We start from the raw sequence: 19,433 nt of genomic DNA, 5'->3' as shown, positions 1-19,433 counted from the left end.
CGAAGATCTCCTTAACATCGTTTGTTGGAAAAGATATTAAGATATACCGTTAATTGGGAAGGATAAACGTGACCACGTCCGTATTCATATCTCATGGAGATGTCTTTGATATCCCTTTGGTCAGTTTAGTGTGCTTATATTTTTAGGAAATTAGCTTAAGTTGCTAGAAGATTCGCTTAAATAAATCCCAACTCCACTTAACATGTCAACCAAATGTGCTCACTTTTAAATCATTTTAACTCGTAACTGTTTGTTGATATATATCTAGACACACTCAACACATCTATCAACATATACACCATTCAATGGATACATGCCTCAACACATACACCCAAGTCTCCAAGCGCCAAGGGTAATAGTAATGGACAATGTCAAGTTCCGCAAAAGCCCAGAGATCAAAAAAGTAATTGAAAGCCATGGTCTTACATTCTTGTTCCTACCCCCATATACCCCTCGCTTCAATACGACTGAATGGGTCTTTGGTCATGTTAAGGCCGATGTAAGGATCCAAGAGTTAGATAGATAAGCAAGAAATGTTAACAGAGCACGTTGAGGCAAGTCTTCGAAATATGATACTGTATTACCCCCTCAATGTGCTGTGGGTGGATGCGTGAGGTCAATAGGAACATATCAATAGCACTCAGAGGTGAACCTCTGGGTCGATATTACAGTTGAATAAAACTTAAGCGAATTTGGTTTGAAAGTTAAGTAAAATTGGTAAGCCACTTTGCTCAGTTGGTTGGTAAAATAGCACCAATGATATATAAAATAGCACACTCAATTGGTCAAAGGGATAATAGCGGCAAAGCATACCAGATGGGAGCGTCGTCATTAAGTGAAAATGAGTGAAAAGACCTTTCACATAGCTGCTTTGGGCCCAGCTAGCTATTTATTAGGGCTTTGTGCATCAATAGCAATAGACAAAAATATCTACTCAGTGCCTGCTAGGTTCACTCACTTTCGCGGAGCAGAGGTGAGGAAATAAAGCATTTATCAACCTTGGCTCCATATTTGCTTTCATTCATTACATGTATCTTAATAGTATAAATAGAATAAGATTAACCATACTCTGAATAAAATAAATATAAATAAGACAATAGGATATAATAAAATTAAAAATACAAAGAGAAATAGTATCTATCATTTTATCATCTAATCATAGTTGTCTTCACCAGCATCACCATATCCAACCCAAGAGCAAATGGCCAGTTCTGGACGACGCTGACGCAACTGTTTGATACACTCTTCGCCTGAATCAAACGTATCTTCGCTTCCAAACACTACACGTATCAATTTTGGATGCCGCTCTGAATTTGCCAGTTCATCTGTAATAGCTTGGTCTAATATTGAGTGTGTAAACCAGATTGAAACCGACTCGAGGGCGGAGGCTATTTGAGGCAAGGAATCCAATGACCGTAATGACCCATAAATGTCTACAGGCTGGTCCTGAGAGTCAGTTCTGATATCTCCACCATTGTATTTGGACTCTGCTGGTGGGAATGTTGATGACGGCAGGTTGGCCAGCGCAGAGGATGAACTCGAATTAGAGCTAGGCATAGATAATGAGCTAGCTGTGGCTGCTGTTGATGAGATAGAGAGGGTATTGTATTTTGACCCACTTAAAGCACCTAACGGGAATTCTGCTAATGATACAGCTCCTGCATTGACACCTGCACTGGAGCCCACGCTCGCATCTTCGCCATTAAGCCTGCTATATGGCCTGTATCCAGCAGATGTAATTGGGCCCAGGACAGACGCTTCAATCTCTGCAGTACGCCGTATTTGCCCATCCTCTAGACCTTTCAACATTTGTAATACATGTTCGGACGAGACCACAGCCCGATGAGACTGTGTAGCATGTAACGTGATATCACGCAGTCCTGGACAAATCTTGGCTAGAGATACTAGGAACGATCCATTTATAGGGCCCTTTGGCCAACATTGCGTCAAATGGAGAGCTGTAAGGTTAGGAAGGGAATGCTGAATCATGGTGAGAAGGTATTGTGATGGAAGTGTGCAGTCCACAAACTGAAGAATGTTAATCATAGACTGTCCACAAATGTTGCTGCGGGTGAAAGTAGGTAATGGTGGGATAGCACTAGACCCTGTATTGGTCCAGGAAGGATGAATAGAAGTAGTACTGGGGTTAGTGGTAGTGCTACATGTAGAATTAGCTGCATATGGAACTGTGTGATGTCCATCGTCATTAGAGGTGGCTGCGATGGGTGGTTGAACAAATGCCATTGAGGTACCCGCATGCTCAGCACCGCCATTTACATGCATATGAGGAGATGAAGATAGCTTTCCTAGATCATAGTCTAAAATGGCGTCAAAATTGTTCGCGGGACGAGATCTGAGATCTGTTGGAGCGCCTAAAACAGATACTGGATGAAAACCTGAGAACCACAGCTTTTCTAGTTTTGGGCATGACTTGGCCAGTAGCTTAAACAGGATCCCACTTTGAGATGTGGTTGATGCCATGATAGTTTCATCATCTGTCGCCCGAAGCCCTGCACGCGGAGCTGTTGTCAAATTGTATGGATCAACACTGAGCGTGTGAACATGAGTGTGATGCTGACGAGATGGTGGTATGGCTGCATGAGAGAATTGCTTGGCTATTGATGCAGGTGATACAGATGTACGAATCTCATGCAATGGGTCAATAAAGTCATTGCAAGCAGAGGCAATGACACCTCGCATCAAGAGGTCCTCTGTGGGCACAGCAGATTGAATTGAGAACGATCTCAATTCTGAACAACACGGAATAATTTCCATAAGGTCTTGGATCATGTCTGTGCTCGACAGTGATACTTTTAATGACTGGACCATAGAGTGGTAAGGCAAGAGAGTTGGCCATGGATATGAATTTCTTCTTGATGGAGCTTGATTCTCCGACGAATCCATTGATGAGAGGCAGCCAGCTGGGGGAGACGAAGAGCTCAAATCAGCGCTTGGAGATGATGATGCAATTGAGGACGAAGTTTCGCCAGACGATAACTGCAGCAATTCGTCTGTTGGAACAAGAGGAGGAATACTTTTGGTGATGAGGAACACGATTCTGTGAGCGTTGACAGTGAAATGGACCTCTTGCCACAGCTTGGCGGCAGCGATATGTGCCCATGTCCAATTGAGGGTGATCACTTTAACCAGATCTTTGTTATCAAGATAGTTGACGATCAAATGAATGATCTCTGGAGGAACAGTAGCAGCATGCGCTGCTGCCTTTCCACCTGGCGTTACAGTGCTTCGCTCGAACTGGAGCGCCTCTTGCGCTAGAGTATTATTTTTATCAAGAGATATGCCGGTGGTGATTCGAAGGAGATGAGAGATGGAGTTCATGATTTCTTGTAATTGGAGATGAATGAGACTAGGATGCAATGACCTTAAAAAAGTATTAACAGCGGTTTCATAAATATTTACCTGAGACCTGTGCGGTCATAGCCTGTCATGGTGATGGACATGGTACAAACTTTGTCTTTGGGATATCGCGTCGTATGATATGCAGTGGAGAACAGAAAAAAAAAGGTTTCCAAATGACAAATGTGATCCTCACTTCTTTATTTCTGATTCCATGATTCTTTTTTCCTGATGAATTCTTAACCAAAAAAAGATTATTCTCTTTAATACATCACTATTGTCATTCATTTAAAGTGGCCTTTTTGGAACGCTATTCACTTTGTCTTTCCAAGTATGCTGATCAACCATATTTCATCGAAACAACATAGTCGAAGCTCTTTGTTCCCAATTGGGACCGATTTTATAGTCCTTAACGGGTTTGGATTCATTGGTTCTGAATTCACAGAGTTCTTCCAGCGTGTGACTCAATGGGTTACGACATGACTAGATATTGTACCGTGAATGTGGCTATTTCAGGACCGACCTGGATAGTTACCATAAATCACTCTTATGCTCGATCTGATAATCAGAGAGCAAAAATCATCGATCCATTTTTTTTGAGGCGAAGCCAAACTGTTGACATTGCTCATGTGGCTTTTATTTAGTCACAAAACACTTGTTGCTTACTTGCTTACTTCTCTTTTCTTCCCTCTACTTCCTTCTTGACAACGTACTCGTCAAAGTTTCAACGCTATCGTTTTTTTTTAACTATGTCACCCACCGCCACTCAAAAAGCACTTCATCTGCCTGAGATCCTCGATATTATAGCACGTGCGATCCCCACATATGACCCATCTAGTCCACCTCCCAGGTTTTACACTGCTTATAATATGCTTCCCTGTCTCCTTGTTTGTCGTCTATGGTACCGATGCTTCCTACCTCACCTTTATTGCTACTGCATTGAGCATTTCATCGACCCTCCTCATCTCGCTGCGTTCAGATCCCGCTCCCATTTGTTTCGTTGGTATGAGTCCTATGGTAAAATAAAGGATGATGATTTACCATTTGAAAAGCACGCTCCGCCTACAAACCTTGTTGGGTTGGTTCTTCATGAGCTCACCGATACGTTGTCGGGCCTACTTTGGGTCAATCAAGGGTCACAGTTAAAACAACTCACATGGCCAGGATATTTTATGGTCAAAGAAATCGCACTGCCATACCAGAAAGCACTCAAGAATCTGCCTTGTTTAGAAGAATTAGATTTGAAGCGATGGATCATGAACAATGACCTGCTTTACGACATCTTTGTTACTTCAAGAGGATCGCTAAGAACCCTGGTAATGGAGTCAATAGCTGGGTTTGATAAGAACTTATTTTTTTCCGCTTGCGTAAACAATAATAATATCACGATCACGAAAAACAGTAAAAATTGCAACGGTGGTATAATCAATGACAGCAACAACGAAAGCTGCTCCATTAGTATAGAAAAGCCGCTACTTGAGCTCCCTCGCCTGACACGTCTGCAGATGTTACTAGACTGGAGTCAGAGCAGGGCTGCAGTGCTGTTGCCCAGCATCTGTCCTGCACTTGAATCCCTCCAGCTCACCGTCGATATTGAAGAATTTGACCTAAAGCAATTGACGGCAACCTTACGAGCGTATTGTCCTCGATTGAAGGAGCTGACCTACATTGAAGGATACTCGATGCGTCACAAGTATGGATATTTCCCGGACGCAGCCACCTATGCGTCTTTATTTAAGGACAGCGCTCAACACCTACAATCTATAAAACTTAGTCTACCCGACGGACTGGATTCATACATGCTGGGGGCAATTTTGGAGCATGCATCGACGTTGGAATGTATACGACTAAGCTGTAATTTCCGTAGAGAGGCATGGGATAATGACAATATTCCGTCGCTTCAAATGCCTGCACTTGTTAAAATCTTAACTAGCTGCGCTCAATTAAGGAAACTAAAGGTCACTGGTATGCAGTGCCACATCCAAGAATTCAATATCTTGATGGATGAACAGCAGCCTTGGGCCTGTCGACGCCTCGAGAGCTTGGTCTTGGATGGATACCGGACTTCGGGAAGTACTATCACTGTTGGTATGTCTGAAAATACGTCAGATGGACCTGATCCTGCTGTAAGGAAAATGGTGTCGAAGGAGCCACTCAAGCTGTGTCATCATGAATATCGAGACGAAGGATGGTTTTTAACTCCAGGATTGGATTCTACAGAATTTTGTATGGCAGTCATGGATGGACCGATGAAACGGCGATTTCTTTCATACCTGAATAACACCAGTAGTAACAATAATGGTAATAACGGCAATACAGGGCCAGTTGAGTCATCGTCATCATTATCATCATTGCCATTCAGCCATGGCCTCCATTTACCTGTATTGAAGACTGTACAATTAAATGAGACAGTGTTTTACAGAGAGGAGCAGCTGTTTTTGCGCGAAGAGGATGAATAATATGGTATGAATGTGGCAGAAGGACTTGTCGTAGATTTCCGGAGAGTGCAACCTTCCTGGCTTCGAGGTCAAAAAAACCAAAGGGTGCATGAAACTAAATAAAAAGAAGAGTACGAGTACGCATCCCTGATCAGTTAGACTTGTTTATATCCTATGGATTATAAGATAAAAGCTTAGACATTTTGTAACACCCTTATCTGGTCCTTTCAGAAATACCACAAACTTTGTTCCATTAATCTTAAGCATCGTAGATATGATAAAGAATATCCTCTTGTAGTAACTCATACTATGTACTCGTCTCTCTTACTGTTGTATAGCTCTGATCCATGGCTCTAGGAACTCGGGTAGAAAGTGGCAATCCTTCATTTTGTCTTGACATATCACTTTAGTCAGCACATTGAAGCAATGTCTTTGTCTTATCTTTATTTTTTATGGTTTATTGTGCTGTATTTCTTCCCTCGCCCTCACCCTCTTTAAAATATGATGGAATCATACAAGGCTGTTGTTTGTTTGTATCTGGTTTGTGCTACTTTCTCTGTTGTGAGGAATGGCCTCATTTAAATGTAATGTCTTCATATATGCTTCCTAGAACTTTCTGAGCAAATACATATTTGTGGAGAGACATGTGGAACGAGAAAAATGAGGGCGAATATTATTTGTGGCACAAAGCACAAAGAGCACGAGAAAGGTTTCTGTGCCACTAACATGCATCGTAAAGTGGCGTGCAGATCAAAAAAATGCCCACTTTGTCTACATACTAATGTTGTAAATCTCATCAGCAGAAACAAAGAAACAGACAGAACAGGCTGATTTTTTGAGTTAGCAAACTCGGTATTCATGTCGTTCCTTCGTGTCATCCCAAGGAGGAAAAAAAAAAAACTCACTTTTTTCCTTTCATTACGAGTTCCCATAGACGTAGTCATCATCATTCAATAAACTGTTGCTCAGTCGATTTTTCTTATGTTTGCTTTTTTTGTTGTCAAGGGAAGAAGCTAGAAAATGGATTGTATATATGACATACACAGTTTTACGTGCCATTCTCATGTAAAACATATGAAACATGTATGAACTGTGGAGACAAACTTGCTTTTGAGCGGCATGCATCCTGACCGCGTGAAGTGGTACACGTTGTTGTACTGCTCTACGGGTTAAAATGTGTTTGTTACACGAAGTAGTTGAATGATTCTTTCGTAATTTCTCAGCTTGGTAGCAGTTCTTTACTTCACTGCTAAAGTATCCTTCTCAGGATATTTATCCATTTATCTAAAGGCGTCAGGGCTTTTTTTTTTATAATTACCTTTGGTGAATTGTTGTTAGTCATAGTGCGTGGCATAGATTGGGCCTAGATTTTGTTTGCTTTAATGCAAAGACAGTAGAGAACTATACGAGCGACCCGTAGCTTCGCTCACGGTCCTACCAATCTAGTGCTTCCCTCGTGATGTCCATTTACCTTATGGCGATAACAAAACTTGGAGGCACTCATTTGAGTATTCAAGTAATAACTATACATATACTATATAATATAAAGTGATTAAACTCAAATAAGAGCCAAGGTCTTTTAAACAACCCATCTGCCCGCCATGGTTACCCTGGTAATTACGCCACAGGCCCGTTCTCCTTCTTTACTTCTTTTTCTTTGTTGCATATTCAACTCTTCACATAGTTACTGATACTGTTATTAGCCCAGTGCACCATCTCTTTCGGAAAAGTTGACTTATCAAATCAAATAGCTGGGGATCGCACAGCAGTGTGAGGGCCCTGGTGCGTGAGTAGAGGGCTTTATGCACTTTTTCAAGCTCTATGAACAGCCTATAGGTGGTACACTGGATTACCCCATCAAATGAAAGCCTGAAGGAATGGAGGCGACACCACTAGCCACTATCCTTTCATAAAAGCCCTCCTCCATGGTGCAGGCGATACTCTTAGATCGGCCCTGACCCTATATCAGTATACCAACATAAAACCTTATATTCATGGAGAAGAAAAGAATGGCTGATTTTATTATTATTTATTTTGCATTCTAGCAGCAAACATCCACATAAAAACTAGCCAAACTTAACCACAATATTGCTTTTGGCGTGACGCTCGGTACAAAATCTGCATTGGTTCACGGTAGGTACTTGATTCTGAGGTTCATCAGCCCTATTTAGGCAACATCCAACACAACCTTGTATTCAAAATAGAAAAGATTTCATTGGTCTACTATTTTCATGCAGCGTAGATACGCTGTAGGCTGAAGGCCCAATTGGCGAAGGGTACATTTATTCGTCATAATTCAACCCAGGCCATAAAAATGGAGCTCCACTGCCTATTAATCAAGGTATGGAAAATTGAATGAAACCGTATGTTATCAATTGAATCCGGATAACGATTAGCATTAAATAGAGATCCTCATAGATCCTCATAGATCCATAGATCACATTCATTTTTTTTTTTTTTTTTTTCTAAAAAAAAAGGTCGTAAACCTTCAAGGCAGCAAGCTGCGCCTATCCCTACTCATATGCGTTCTTATGATCATAGGATCTTCTGGCTGCAACACATGGGCCTAAATTGACTATGTTGGCTAGACCTCATACCACACGTCAAGTACTGAGGCTTCATGGCTTGTTCCAACAGAAAGAGCAGTCAAGTGACTTGGCAGTATACGCAGCCAAGCGCAGAAGAGAAGAGATAGCTTGAAATGAACAACGAAGGCAGGGAGCAAAGGGTCCTCAAAAGTAGCTGAAAGAAAAGTAATAAGTTTATATTTCCTTCCTCATCGTTTAGGAAGCGCAGAAAAGACTGTTATCTCCTGCCTTCTGCCACTTGGGGTCGACGGAATGACAGAACAGTTTCATTCTTCCTTGCTTGGCTTCCTTTATGAAGGCGGAGTAGGCTTTTTCACTAGCTTTCTTTTTTCACTCTTTTGTCCAGAGATAGGTGGGACAGAAGGAGGTATTGAGGGAGCCTCCTTCTCAACTCAACTTCCTGTCAGAAGCTTAGTATTTCATGAAAGCCATGATAGCATTACAATCCTTCATAGCAATGACCTTACATAATAGAAAGTGAAAGGCTGAGTTATATGCGGCAAGGTATATGTAAAAGGGACACGATGAAAGCCATATCCCTTCACATCTCCTTTGTACATTTCTGTCAACGCACCCACATCTTATTTTCGTTTCTTTTCATTGGAACGCACAGACAGATTAGGCTCATGGGAAACGTTTAGACCCTATCAATAGCTGATGTAACCCATCATTGAAGTCTAGTTATTTCTGGAAGGCATACGCTTAAGCCCTTGGACGATGTTTGAAGGAATCCATCAATTACATCATACATCAATAGTAGAAGCAATCCATTATTGAGGTTTAGTCATTTTTAGAAGGGTATAAACCGCATCTATTTAAATTATTATCAGGTTCGTAATGTCTTGTGCTGTGCCCTTAGGACTTTAGTAAATAGAGATATTGTTAAAGATTAAAGAATCAAATTAGAATAAATAATAAAAAGTTAGAAAAATAATAAAAATTAGAATAAAAAATAAAATTAGAATAAAAAATAAAATTAGAATAAATAAAAAATAAAAAAGGCGTAACAGGCTTTGTAATGTAAAAATGATTATTGACTCTGACAGATCAAACTATCCATGTCGCCATTGACAACGAGGTATCCGAGCTGGTAGAGAGACCAGCAAAAAAAAAGTTGGTAAGGATATGAAGGGTAAAAGGCTTCAGACTTCTCGCTATTCTTATACTCCATTAAAAGTATAAAACACAAGCTTTTTCCGCGAAATTCAGTTCTAGAAAAAAATGTTTATATTTTATTTATGATTGATTATGTTTATTCTTTGTAAACAAACAAACAAACAAACAAACAAACAAACAACCTCTTCCAACGGTTTGCTCTCGCGTATATACGACGGGTGAATTGGAACGGTGTTCTCGTAGAAACACTGATCCATTAGGCGCAGTTCTGAGCATAGATGGGGCCTATTTTTTTTTAAAAATAATAATAATAATAATAATAATAATTTAGAGCATCATGATCAGCTTTGAGGGTCCACAAAGATAAATAGGCGAACTTCCTGATAATATAGAGAACTTACTGGTTTGGCAGAAAAGGAGGTCGCCGTCGCCGTTGGTAGCCGAGAATTGGAAATGAGTTTGAACCTATCAATAAAGAGAGAGGATAGTATGAAATACATGGTTAGTACATATCCATGTCCTCTCTTAACAGCCCTTTAGACTACACGATCAGTGTTACTTACGTTGGCCCAGAAGTTAGACTTCATAGGTGTGCATAACTTGATAGAAGAGGTTGTAGAAGCAACAGGGCATGGAGTTCCTTGAGCTGCCAACAAGGTGCAGAGATCTTGGTTGTCGGTGTATACAATACGTCCAACCCATCTTCCGATGACTGACAAGCGCGAGCCTTGGGTGATATCGGTGTTCAGTTGGCCTGTCAAGGTCAAGCAGTATTCCTTGCCAATGCAAAGAGGGTAAGGCTCAAGGACTGGAAGGGCTGTCAAAGTGAGGCCTGTGGTAGAAGGAGCGCAGCTAGTGAAGTTCAAAGCAGGCATATCAGCAGCCTGGCTGACGGCAGCAAGAGCAAGACCAACGATAACGGAGAGGACCTTCATTCTTGATAGAGGGGAGTTTTTCTTGATGTGGGTTTTAGGTGCAAAGGAAGTAGAGAGGTGCGTAGAAGAGAGTGCGTAGGGATGCTAGGGAGCTTAAGGAATAGAAGGAAAAAATGGAAAATGTACGCGAAGGACGACGCTTTTATACGTGCATGCTAGTATCCATACCCCGAACGTGCGCCTATGTTCACACTCACCCGATAGTTGATTGGTTCAAGTTGAACCTTCTTTCTTGTACTGTCACTTTTCATTATTATTCTTTGCATGCATTCACGAATTGCGTTGTACAGATTTGCCCACTCGACTTTATTTCTCCGTTCACAGCCTTGCTTTGCAGAATATACAAAAGAGAGGTGTGGTATATACTTTCTAGCACTGTAGTTTATGTCTCTCATTTGCCCACTTTATTTATTTATTTATATGTGTTTGCAATTAAGATTGCTCAGAAGTGTGTCACCTCAATAGTTCCTACTTAAGGATGAATTCTGACCTTTTATTTTCCATGGTGGGAAGTAAATCTGGCTAACGGCTTTGAACAAAGGTGATGCACGCAAAAAAAAAAAAAAAAAAAAAAAAAACGAGGTGACACAGGGCAAACAATCTTGTCTGGAGAGTCATGTGGATACTCATTTACAAAAGAACAAGAGAATACCTGTCTTGGCTCGCTATTAGTTTTTTATATTCGCATTCTACTCTTTAAAATGTCTATCTTTTTAATCCAGGCAACAAGTACATTCAATGATGGATAAAAACGAATATAAGGCAGGATGTGGCTAAATACGATAAAGAGAGCAATAATAAAAAAAAGGACACCGCTGAACATTTCTCGAAGCCCCCTTATACCATACTTTCATCCTTGACTGTGTCTCTATAGCCTACTTCTAAATGGTATCTTCATAAGTTGTTGTCAAGCAACACAAAAATGACTGTCCCATTTTACACAAACTCTGTTGGCTGTCCTGCTCAAAAAACGGGTATGATATTCTACCTGACGTGATGCACAAATGTAAAACAAAATATTCAGAACAGTTTGCCCTCTTTATTTACTCCCACAAGGCTCTTTTGTTTGTGTTCACTTCGTTCCAAGATTCGCTCCACATTTTAATGAAAGCATTAAACTGAAGGGCAATCAGATAGCTGCAATTCTGCTTTTAATATATTCTACCATTTAGTTTACTACATGTATATTGCTTTATTTTTTTCACTGTTTACGTGGCGTAGGGCTTAGGGCTTTTATGAGTCCTCTTCCAGAGTCAAGGATTTCAAATTAGTAAGGTACATCCCAAGACAAGCCAAGAGGTATAGTAGCAAAATAATAATACAGATACAAAATTCTTTTTTATTCTAGAACTGCATAATGTCGCCCCCTTCCAGTACGATACATTGGAAGCCATAACCCCGCTTTTCTTCAAGACAAACGATGAATGCTGATAGAGAAGAAGGAAGAGGGGACTGCTGAAAATAATTTAGCAAATGTTAGTTGGCTCTCTTTAATTCTCTGTTACAAGCAACATTGAAAGAATATGTAGAAACATTAATTGAAGACTTCCCATGTTCTAAAAAGGGCCATTCACACCTAGAACTTACTTTTAGGCGGCAGATGTGACAACAAGGGTAGGTAGTAAAGTTGATAATGATTTTGCTGAAGCCTGTGTTGCAATAATAAGAGTGTCATTATCCACAGCCAATATATATGCTAGTAGGGCCTCATCGCCACATCTATTACTAACCCTAGTTTAATCGTCTCGTAAAGCCTTGGCTTTCCAATCAAGGCTATTGGCTACGAGTATTAACGGGTTTAGTACCACTGTGAGCACTTCGCGACCCTCCATTGAGAGCGAGAGCCTTACTAACAATATCAGTCAGTCATATACAAAATCAGCACTCGCTGGGTAACGGCGGCTCATGCAGAAGCAGCTAAGTACAACTTGACAATCGCTGAAATGCTAAAGAGCTAAGTTGGTGATTGTGCCCCTAATCAGTATATTTATCACATGAATAGCTTACTGCGGCTCTGTCTACTATTAGTTACTACTAAAAGATTATTCAATTCTGCTTGGCTCATTCCTCTTAAAGGTTGAGCTATCAGCAGTTTTTGGACATGAAGCCAAGAATGAGTTCAATTCTCAAAGTATCTCAGTTTGTTCGGATGCTTGACGTTGGAGAGCTCAATGAGTTTAAAAAGAGGTTGGGGGCTCTATGGCTATACTTTAAGGAGTGGCTTGCAAAGTTAAGTCAGGAACCTTTGGGGCTACTCAAGGATCAGACTTTATTATTTCCTGATCAACGATTTGTGTTGCTTCAAATCAGAACCAGAATGAATTTCTCACCCATAAATGATACAGATAATAAAGACTTACACCATGCATAAATCGAGCCTTCACGAGCAAGCGCAGCTTGAGAGCGAAAGTGTTTGTAGCACTGGGGTAAAGGGGATTTTTGTGCGGCCTGTAAAGCATAGAAATTATATTTATTCGTGTAGACCATACGGCCAAGCTATTTCCCTTGAACATCGAAATTGGCACCTGCGAAGTTGGTTTAGTTCACTTGAGGGTAAAATGTATCTGCAACGAAAAGAGGCTGAGCGCGAGGGCCTTACTTTCTTTTCTTTGCTTGGTTGTTTACAAACAGCAATAGCCCCCTCGTTTCCTTTTCACCTTGGATCCCTTCGTTGTCAGCCATCATATATAAAGCTTCCACGGTGGGACGAGTGAACTCCTGAATTGCAACCAAATCGTGTGTTTTATTTTACTCAACCGGTTTTCTGTATTTATTGTTCACATTTGCGCCTATTGACATTATATATAGTTGGTTCGCCCATCGGGAAAATAGGCCATAACCACGAAAATCTATCAGCAGTTATATTCAGTAATGGGTACATGACCTTACCCATTCGGTTTAGTTGATGTACATGTATAATACATTATTCAGTTCTTTTGTTTGCTTCTTTAAAAAAAGCCACTCATTCCAATGATAACTGCTGAGTAGAAGAGTACTTTTCCCTTCATCTGCTTTCACGCGTTTTTATATGGTTTTCTATTCGCTTGTTGTGTGTTTAAGGCCTCTTTGCTTACACGGCATAGGGTTTACTTAGATATTTCTCCCGAGTGTATTACCCATAGGCACAATTCAGGACTGTTTCCTTTCCTTATTTCTATTAGCATAACTCTACCAAACCATGAACGGATGCATGATGCTAAAAGTAATATGAAACAAGACAGGCCACATATAAACATATCCTTCCCTTCGTTTCCTAGTATAACGTTGCAACAAAGCGCCATGCGGCAATACGAGTTTATTCATTAAAATAAATACGGAAATCAGGAGGAGAGGTGAGAGACGCTGAAGATAATTATTCAGCTATATAACATTACAAATCGTCATTAGGATGTGGCAGGGAAGAATGATAATTGGCTATCTTTGCATTTTTATAACATTTGTTCATTAGATAAAGTAAATGATATCGAAAGAGCATTAAACGCGTGTCTTAATTAAGCACATTCCATCCTCTAAATAGGAGCTCCCTCGTTTGGAGTTGGGGCCGGGGGTGCTGGTTCATCGGTTGTCGCAATGGGCTCAGGCGAAGGAATTGGCGGCTGAACTGGAGCCTCGGTTGTTGTGGTAGGTTCTGGCTGTATTGGTGATACCTCGGTGGGAACACCTGTTGGCGAAGGTGCTGGTAGTGAATCGGTCGCAGTAGGAACCGGCACCTCAACATTACCACCATTAAGCCTTTCGTAATATTTTAACATGTAATCAGCATCTGGTCCAAGCTGCACAGAGACATACGGGTTAGGGTGATCTTGGTAAACCGTGGCTGAACTCCAATCAGGTGAAAAGGGATTAGGGTCATTTCCGATCTTGAGCTCTGGCATCAATGTAGTGATGCATCTCTCGATGCGGCCAGCTTTGGCAGACTCCTTAAGGCTAGAAATACCTTCTGGGAGCATCCAAACCAACTTCATCTTGTAAGTGACGGTAATGGACTGGCTGGGTAGAAGCTTAAATTGCACGTCAGTTTCTGGGACTGAAGGCGCAAGCATATCCAAAAAATCTCCAACCAATATTTTGAGGAAACCACCCTCAGCAGATGCTGGGAATTTAGTTACGTTGGCCTTGTAGGAAAGGAACTCATAAGGTGTTGAAAAGAACGGGTTATTGAATGTTGTGGTAACATCCACGAACCCGCTGTTAACTGTCTCGGGCGAGGCTTTGATTGCCCAGTCAAGGTTGTAGGCAGGGGAGCTGAACCTTGGAGGCAGGCCTTTAACGATTAGGGTTGTAGTGCGGACGCCCTGCATTCCTGCATTGAGTGCAGGGTTCTTGTTAGTATCAGGGGCTGCGTACAGGGCTAGGTCTAAATCTCGCATAGAACTATCAATAACAACATTTTTTCCTTGAGGGGAGTCGTTGTACAGCATGACCATCGCTGGAACAATGTTGTCGCCAGGCGAAAGGATCAAACTGGTGATAAAGGATTCACCAGCATAACCTTCAGGCGTGTAATCAATTCCAACCTTCATCTTCAAATCACCAATCTTCAACGTCAACTTGCTAGGATTTTTGATGTTGACGAGGTTGACAACTTCGAATTCAGGGAAATAGTTCAGGCCAATATTGGTAACGTATTCAATTATCTTCAATCCTTGTAGTCCGTCGAGCGAAGTCTTGACATCCAAGTTAATACCCTTGACTTCAATCTGACCAAGGGCCCCCAAATCCAAAACAGAATTTGCAGTTCCACGGAGTCCGAGTTGGTAAGTCGTTGCCTCAGTCAAGTCGGCAATGAAGGCCTCGTAGATTTGATGTGAGCCTTCTGCAATCACCATAGGAGCCTGAGTAGTTATGGTAGTCACACTGTTGCCCGTGGCATTCGCTGGAGAGTAAGCCGTGCTCAATGTTCCGACAAGTTCGCCATTCTTATCCAAGACTTGGACATTCTGGCTCAATTGTACGATAGGAGCCCCATCCCTGAACGGCAGATTAGTCTTGGCAGTGATGGTTGAGACTGATTCGGGTGCCCAGACACAAGCCTCGCATGTGAAATCCATGGTCATGGCATCGATTGCCGCAGACTCAATCGGTGGGTCTGCAAGAGGTGGCAAGGAAGTGTGAAGCAAGAGTGATTTTATCGCTGCATCAAGCCATGAGATACCTGGCGCGCCTGCACCCTGGGCTTCCAGCTCTGTAGGCACACCGTTGAGTGCGTTTTGGAAAATGCCGGTCAAGTAAGGCCTCATATCACCGTTGCCGCTTGCGATTGTTGCATTCAAAGCGAAGCTAGATGTGCCATGGGGAACCAAGGTGAGGCCCTCCGCCACAGCAGGCCCAAGGACCTTACCATGGAACTGAGTGTTGAAGATCGAGGTTGGGATTGTCATACCGATGGTCGAGGGGTTTGAAATTGAGGCACTGATCACCATGTGCAAGCCAGCATCATCGATAGTATTGATTATGTAGCTTGACAACTGCAGGCCATCTAATTTGTTGAATCCGTCTAGAGTCACTTTCTTGGTCATCGATACGCCAGGAAGAGCAACGCCCATTGCATTCACTACAAGGCCTGTCGTCGAAATAGTCCACTCAAACTTGGGATTATTTAGTGCGTACACGTTAAATTCAGTGAATGCAGCAAGCTCTGTGATAGTGAAGGAAACACCAGTGAGGTCCAAGGCGGCACCCTTGTTAGCAATCGCATTCACAGTAGGCATCGCCATCGACCCAATCGCTTTGCCATTGTATGAGACTGTCACCGGGTTAGGGAACTGAATCTGGGCATCTAAGGGGCCAGTCTCCGTGATAGCTCCAACAATGTCTGTCTGAAATCCGGTTTCTGCAGGTGAAAGAATAGTGATTGCTTCAAAAGCAAGAGCAGAGCGGTCCACCAAAAGTTGCGCAATCGGGGTGCCTACAAGAGGAATCAAGCGAAGAATGGATTGATCTGTAGTGGTCGAAACGCCTGTTTGGGTGTATGGCATGGTCACTTGGTATTCTCCAACCTTGACAGTCGTAGTCATTGTGATGTCGACAGAGAGACCCTGCATTGCTTTGATCACAAAATCAGCCACATTAAAACCTTCAAACAAGCTCGAAGGAGGGTTTCCACCATGGTGGAGCGACAAAAGGCCGTCAAATGCTTCAACACTCAAGCCATTCTTGATAGCTTGAGATCGGATCAAACTGACAAGATCCTCAGGGTTGGTGTTGAGAGCAAGGCCAGCAGTGATGGTACCTTGGCCTGTACCTGGGACCACGGGGGGCGAGTTAAAAGTTGACACGACTGTTCCAAGCGAGATTCCGTTATAGGTGATTTGGGAGTCGATAGAAAGAATAGTCATAGGAGGAACAAATGGATTGTTGACAGTGACAACAGTCTGAGCAAGGCCATCGGCAAGAGTAGTTTCGAGGACTTGAAGGGAGGCACCGGCCAAAAGCTTAGATTGGAGACCAGGCATTGAGGATCCAATGCTTAGAGCGCCAAATGCAAGGGACAGGGACTCGACAGCAGTACTGGCAGGAGTACCGACGATATTAACGTCTGCGCCTGCACCGCTTGTATACAATGTCAGAAGCTCCATGCCCTCAGGTGAAGCGGCAGGATCAATTGTTGATGTAGCTTCAACAGCGTTGGCGCCTGGAACAATGGCCAAGTTGGGCATGGTTACTGTACCGAGACGTGCGCCTTTATACACCAAGTCAAGTGTGATGTCGCCAGCATTGAGTGAGATTGACGATGGATTCACAATCACAACCGTGATGGCCATGGTCAATGCAGTAGGAGTACCAGAGATGACTTGTAGCGAAGTGATGGTGGGAGCAGGGTTTGCCAAACTCTGAAGGCCACTTAGCTCAGTTGATGCATTGAAAGGGATGTTGATGAGATTGACAGTTCCAATAGAGGTATTTGCGAAGACGGAAGCATGACCAACAACATTGAAAGGCAAATTAGAACCCACAGTCAGGTCGCGGTTGAACTCTTGGAAGACCTGACGAGAGGCTTCAGGGACAGTCAAGGGCGTAGCCAACAGATCAAAGGACAGCGTTCCTGCAGCCATATTTGAGGTGGATGGATTGTAAGATGAATTAAGGTTGGCAATGATGACGTCGTTACGGCTCAAAGCGAACGAGTTGGCGACTTGTGTGAATTGAATGTTGAAGTTGAAGCCGTCGGGAAGAGTGTAGTTGGCAAGGACACCAGTTGATGTCGTGATGGGCTCATAAGCGGTGGGAGGCGTGAAAACCAGACCGAGCGCACCCAAGTTCAGGGCCTTGATCAATTGCAAAGGCTGTGGGCTCTGTAATGGAACCGTCAGTTTCAAATTCTTAACAGCGGTGCTCAACCAATCAACAGAATTGACACCATCAGGTTTAACCTCATAACCAGTCGCAATCGTGTCAGTCACAACATTTGCAATGTATCGTGACATCATCTCAGAAGTATCAGCAAGGCCTTCGGGGGTCGTCTGTGGGATCAAAACACCCTTCATGCTCAAAGTCTGCTGGCCACGCTTCATGGTCAAGTCGCTGGAGGAAACATAGCCCATCAGCGTATTCTTGTACGAAATGGCTAGGGTCAAAGTGCCCATATACATCTGGATGGCGGAAGGGTTGGTCACAAGAGTGTCAATCTCTACAAGGATACCTTTGCCGGAGGGGTCATCACCAGGTAAAGAAAACTTTTGAATGGTAATACCGCTCAGGCCCTTGAACGCTGATTTGCCATATTATCGAAGTATTAGGTGAAGGAAAAGAGATATGACATCAATCAAGATGTAATGCAAACCCTATGACAGCAATGAAATACTATTGCGAAAAAAAATAAAAATAAAAATAAAATATATAAAAAATCCTTACCATTGACAGTAATATCCTTGCTCAAGTCGAGATCCTTGACAGTGTGGCCGAGAGCCTAGACATTGAGCTTGCCCTCGAGATGCCAGACGAATGACTCGGCATTGAGCATGAAACCTGAGAACTCGGCAAAGGCAGATGAGTTGGTGACTGTGAAGCTGCTCTTCAAGTCCAAGGTACCGGAACCTCCTCTGTAGAAAGAGTAAGTAAAATAAAAAGTGATATTGAAAATTAGTTCGAAGTGCAGTTGCAGTTGCAAGGCTGATGATACAGAAAGTAAGCAAAACCTACGCAGCTTCGCTAGAACCTGGGATTTGGGTGGTGCCGAGAACAGTGCCATTCCAAGAGACAGTAACCTCGCCAGGGAAAGAAATTTCAGCGTGAAATGGGCCAGTATTTTGCATGTCACCTTTCATAATAATATCCATAGTTGTAGCTGTAGGATTGGTAATGTCCTAGTATCATGTATAACGCGTAGATCGTTAGTTTATGTATGTAATACCATAAATTACGTACAGACAGGCATGCAATATGGAACACATGTTGAATAAATAGCTTACAATTTCAGAAAAATTAATCGTGGACTTGTTCATTAGACCCTGTGCGATTTTGGGCATAATCACATAAAGCGCCAGGATGACGGCAACGACGACGACAACGATGGTAGTAGGAATACAACATATCCAGAATTTGCGTCGACGGTAGAATTTTGGACGCTCTGACTGTTTTACATCCTCGTACTCATCGAACTCGTCGTGGTGCTGCTCATCCTCGTCACGAATGTCGAAAGCCATTGTGAGAAGGGAGGAAGAGTTAGGGTATTGAGGCGGGGGCGTTTAGAATGGCGTGCACAAGAGATAACTTGGCTGCTGCAGTAGGTTGGGAAGGGGAGCGGAAAGAAGAGAGATTAAAGAGGATAAAGAAGGGAAAAGGCTAGTGGACACCAGGGAGCAGTCGATGGAGCAAAGCAATGTTAAAAGAGAAGAGAGGCAACTGTGGTATTTATATTGTGAGATGGCGAAGTTTCTCACTCTCGCCTTCATTGTCTTTTGTTGAGTATTTTTGCTGTAAATCAATGATTTATTGGTTGTTTTTGAACGGCATTGGGAAGGAGCACAGGAATGTGAGCGGAGCACAGGAATGTGAGC

General features: G+C 42.5%; 4 protein-coding genes across 4 annotated transcripts; 1 reads left to right on the top strand and 3 right to left on the bottom strand.

Moving 5' to 3' along the window:
* Positions 1 to 1,152: 1,152 nt before the first annotated feature.
* BCR41DRAFT_383784 (hypothetical protein) lies at positions 1,153 to 3,461 on the bottom strand (the record flags this gene model as incomplete). Its single annotated transcript, XM_022027499.1, has 2 exons — positions 1,153 to 3,382; positions 3,421 to 3,461. 2 exons carry the CDS (start codon positions 3,459 to 3,461, stop codon positions 1,153 to 1,155), a joined length of 2,271 nt encoding a protein of 756 aa, XP_021885052.1.
* Positions 3,462 to 4,062: 601 nt separating this feature from the next.
* BCR41DRAFT_346658 (hypothetical protein) lies at positions 4,063 to 5,860 on the top strand (the record flags this gene model as incomplete). The annotated part of the gene is made up of 1 exon (XM_022022937.1): positions 4,063 to 5,860. A coding segment is annotated over exon 1 (1,706 nt), but the record flags the coding sequence as incomplete, so codon positions are not given.
* Positions 5,861 to 9,755: 3,895 nt separating this feature from the next.
* Positions 9,756 to 10,434, bottom strand: BCR41DRAFT_392650 (hypothetical protein; the record flags this gene model as incomplete). Its single annotated transcript, XM_022028477.1, has 3 exons — positions 9,756 to 9,784; positions 9,901 to 9,964; positions 10,063 to 10,434. 3 exons carry the CDS (start codon positions 10,432 to 10,434, stop codon positions 9,756 to 9,758), a joined length of 465 nt encoding a protein of 154 aa, XP_021885050.1.
* A 3,509-nt stretch (positions 10,435 to 13,943) lies between these two features.
* Positions 13,944 to 19,079, bottom strand: BCR41DRAFT_392649 (hypothetical protein; the record flags this gene model as incomplete). The annotated part of the gene is made up of 5 exons (XM_022028476.1): positions 13,944 to 18,145; positions 18,289 to 18,322; positions 18,350 to 18,476; positions 18,577 to 18,740; positions 18,846 to 19,079. The coding sequence occupies 5 exons, from the start codon at positions 19,077 to 19,079 to the stop codon at positions 13,944 to 13,946; spliced, it is 4,761 nt and encodes a 1,586-aa protein (XP_021885049.1).
* Between the last annotated feature and the right edge of the window lie 354 nt (positions 19,080 to 19,433).

This window comes from Lobosporangium transversale, assembly GCF_002105155.1.
Source record: "Lobosporangium transversale strain NRRL 3116 chromosome Unknown BCR41scaffold_4, whole genome shotgun sequence".
Taxonomy (NCBI): Eukaryota; Fungi; Mortierellomycota; class Mortierellomycetes; order Mortierellales; family Mortierellaceae; genus Lobosporangium; species Lobosporangium transversale.
Note: the sequence above shows the minus strand (reverse complement) of the source record. Positions and strands in the feature narration are given on the sequence as shown.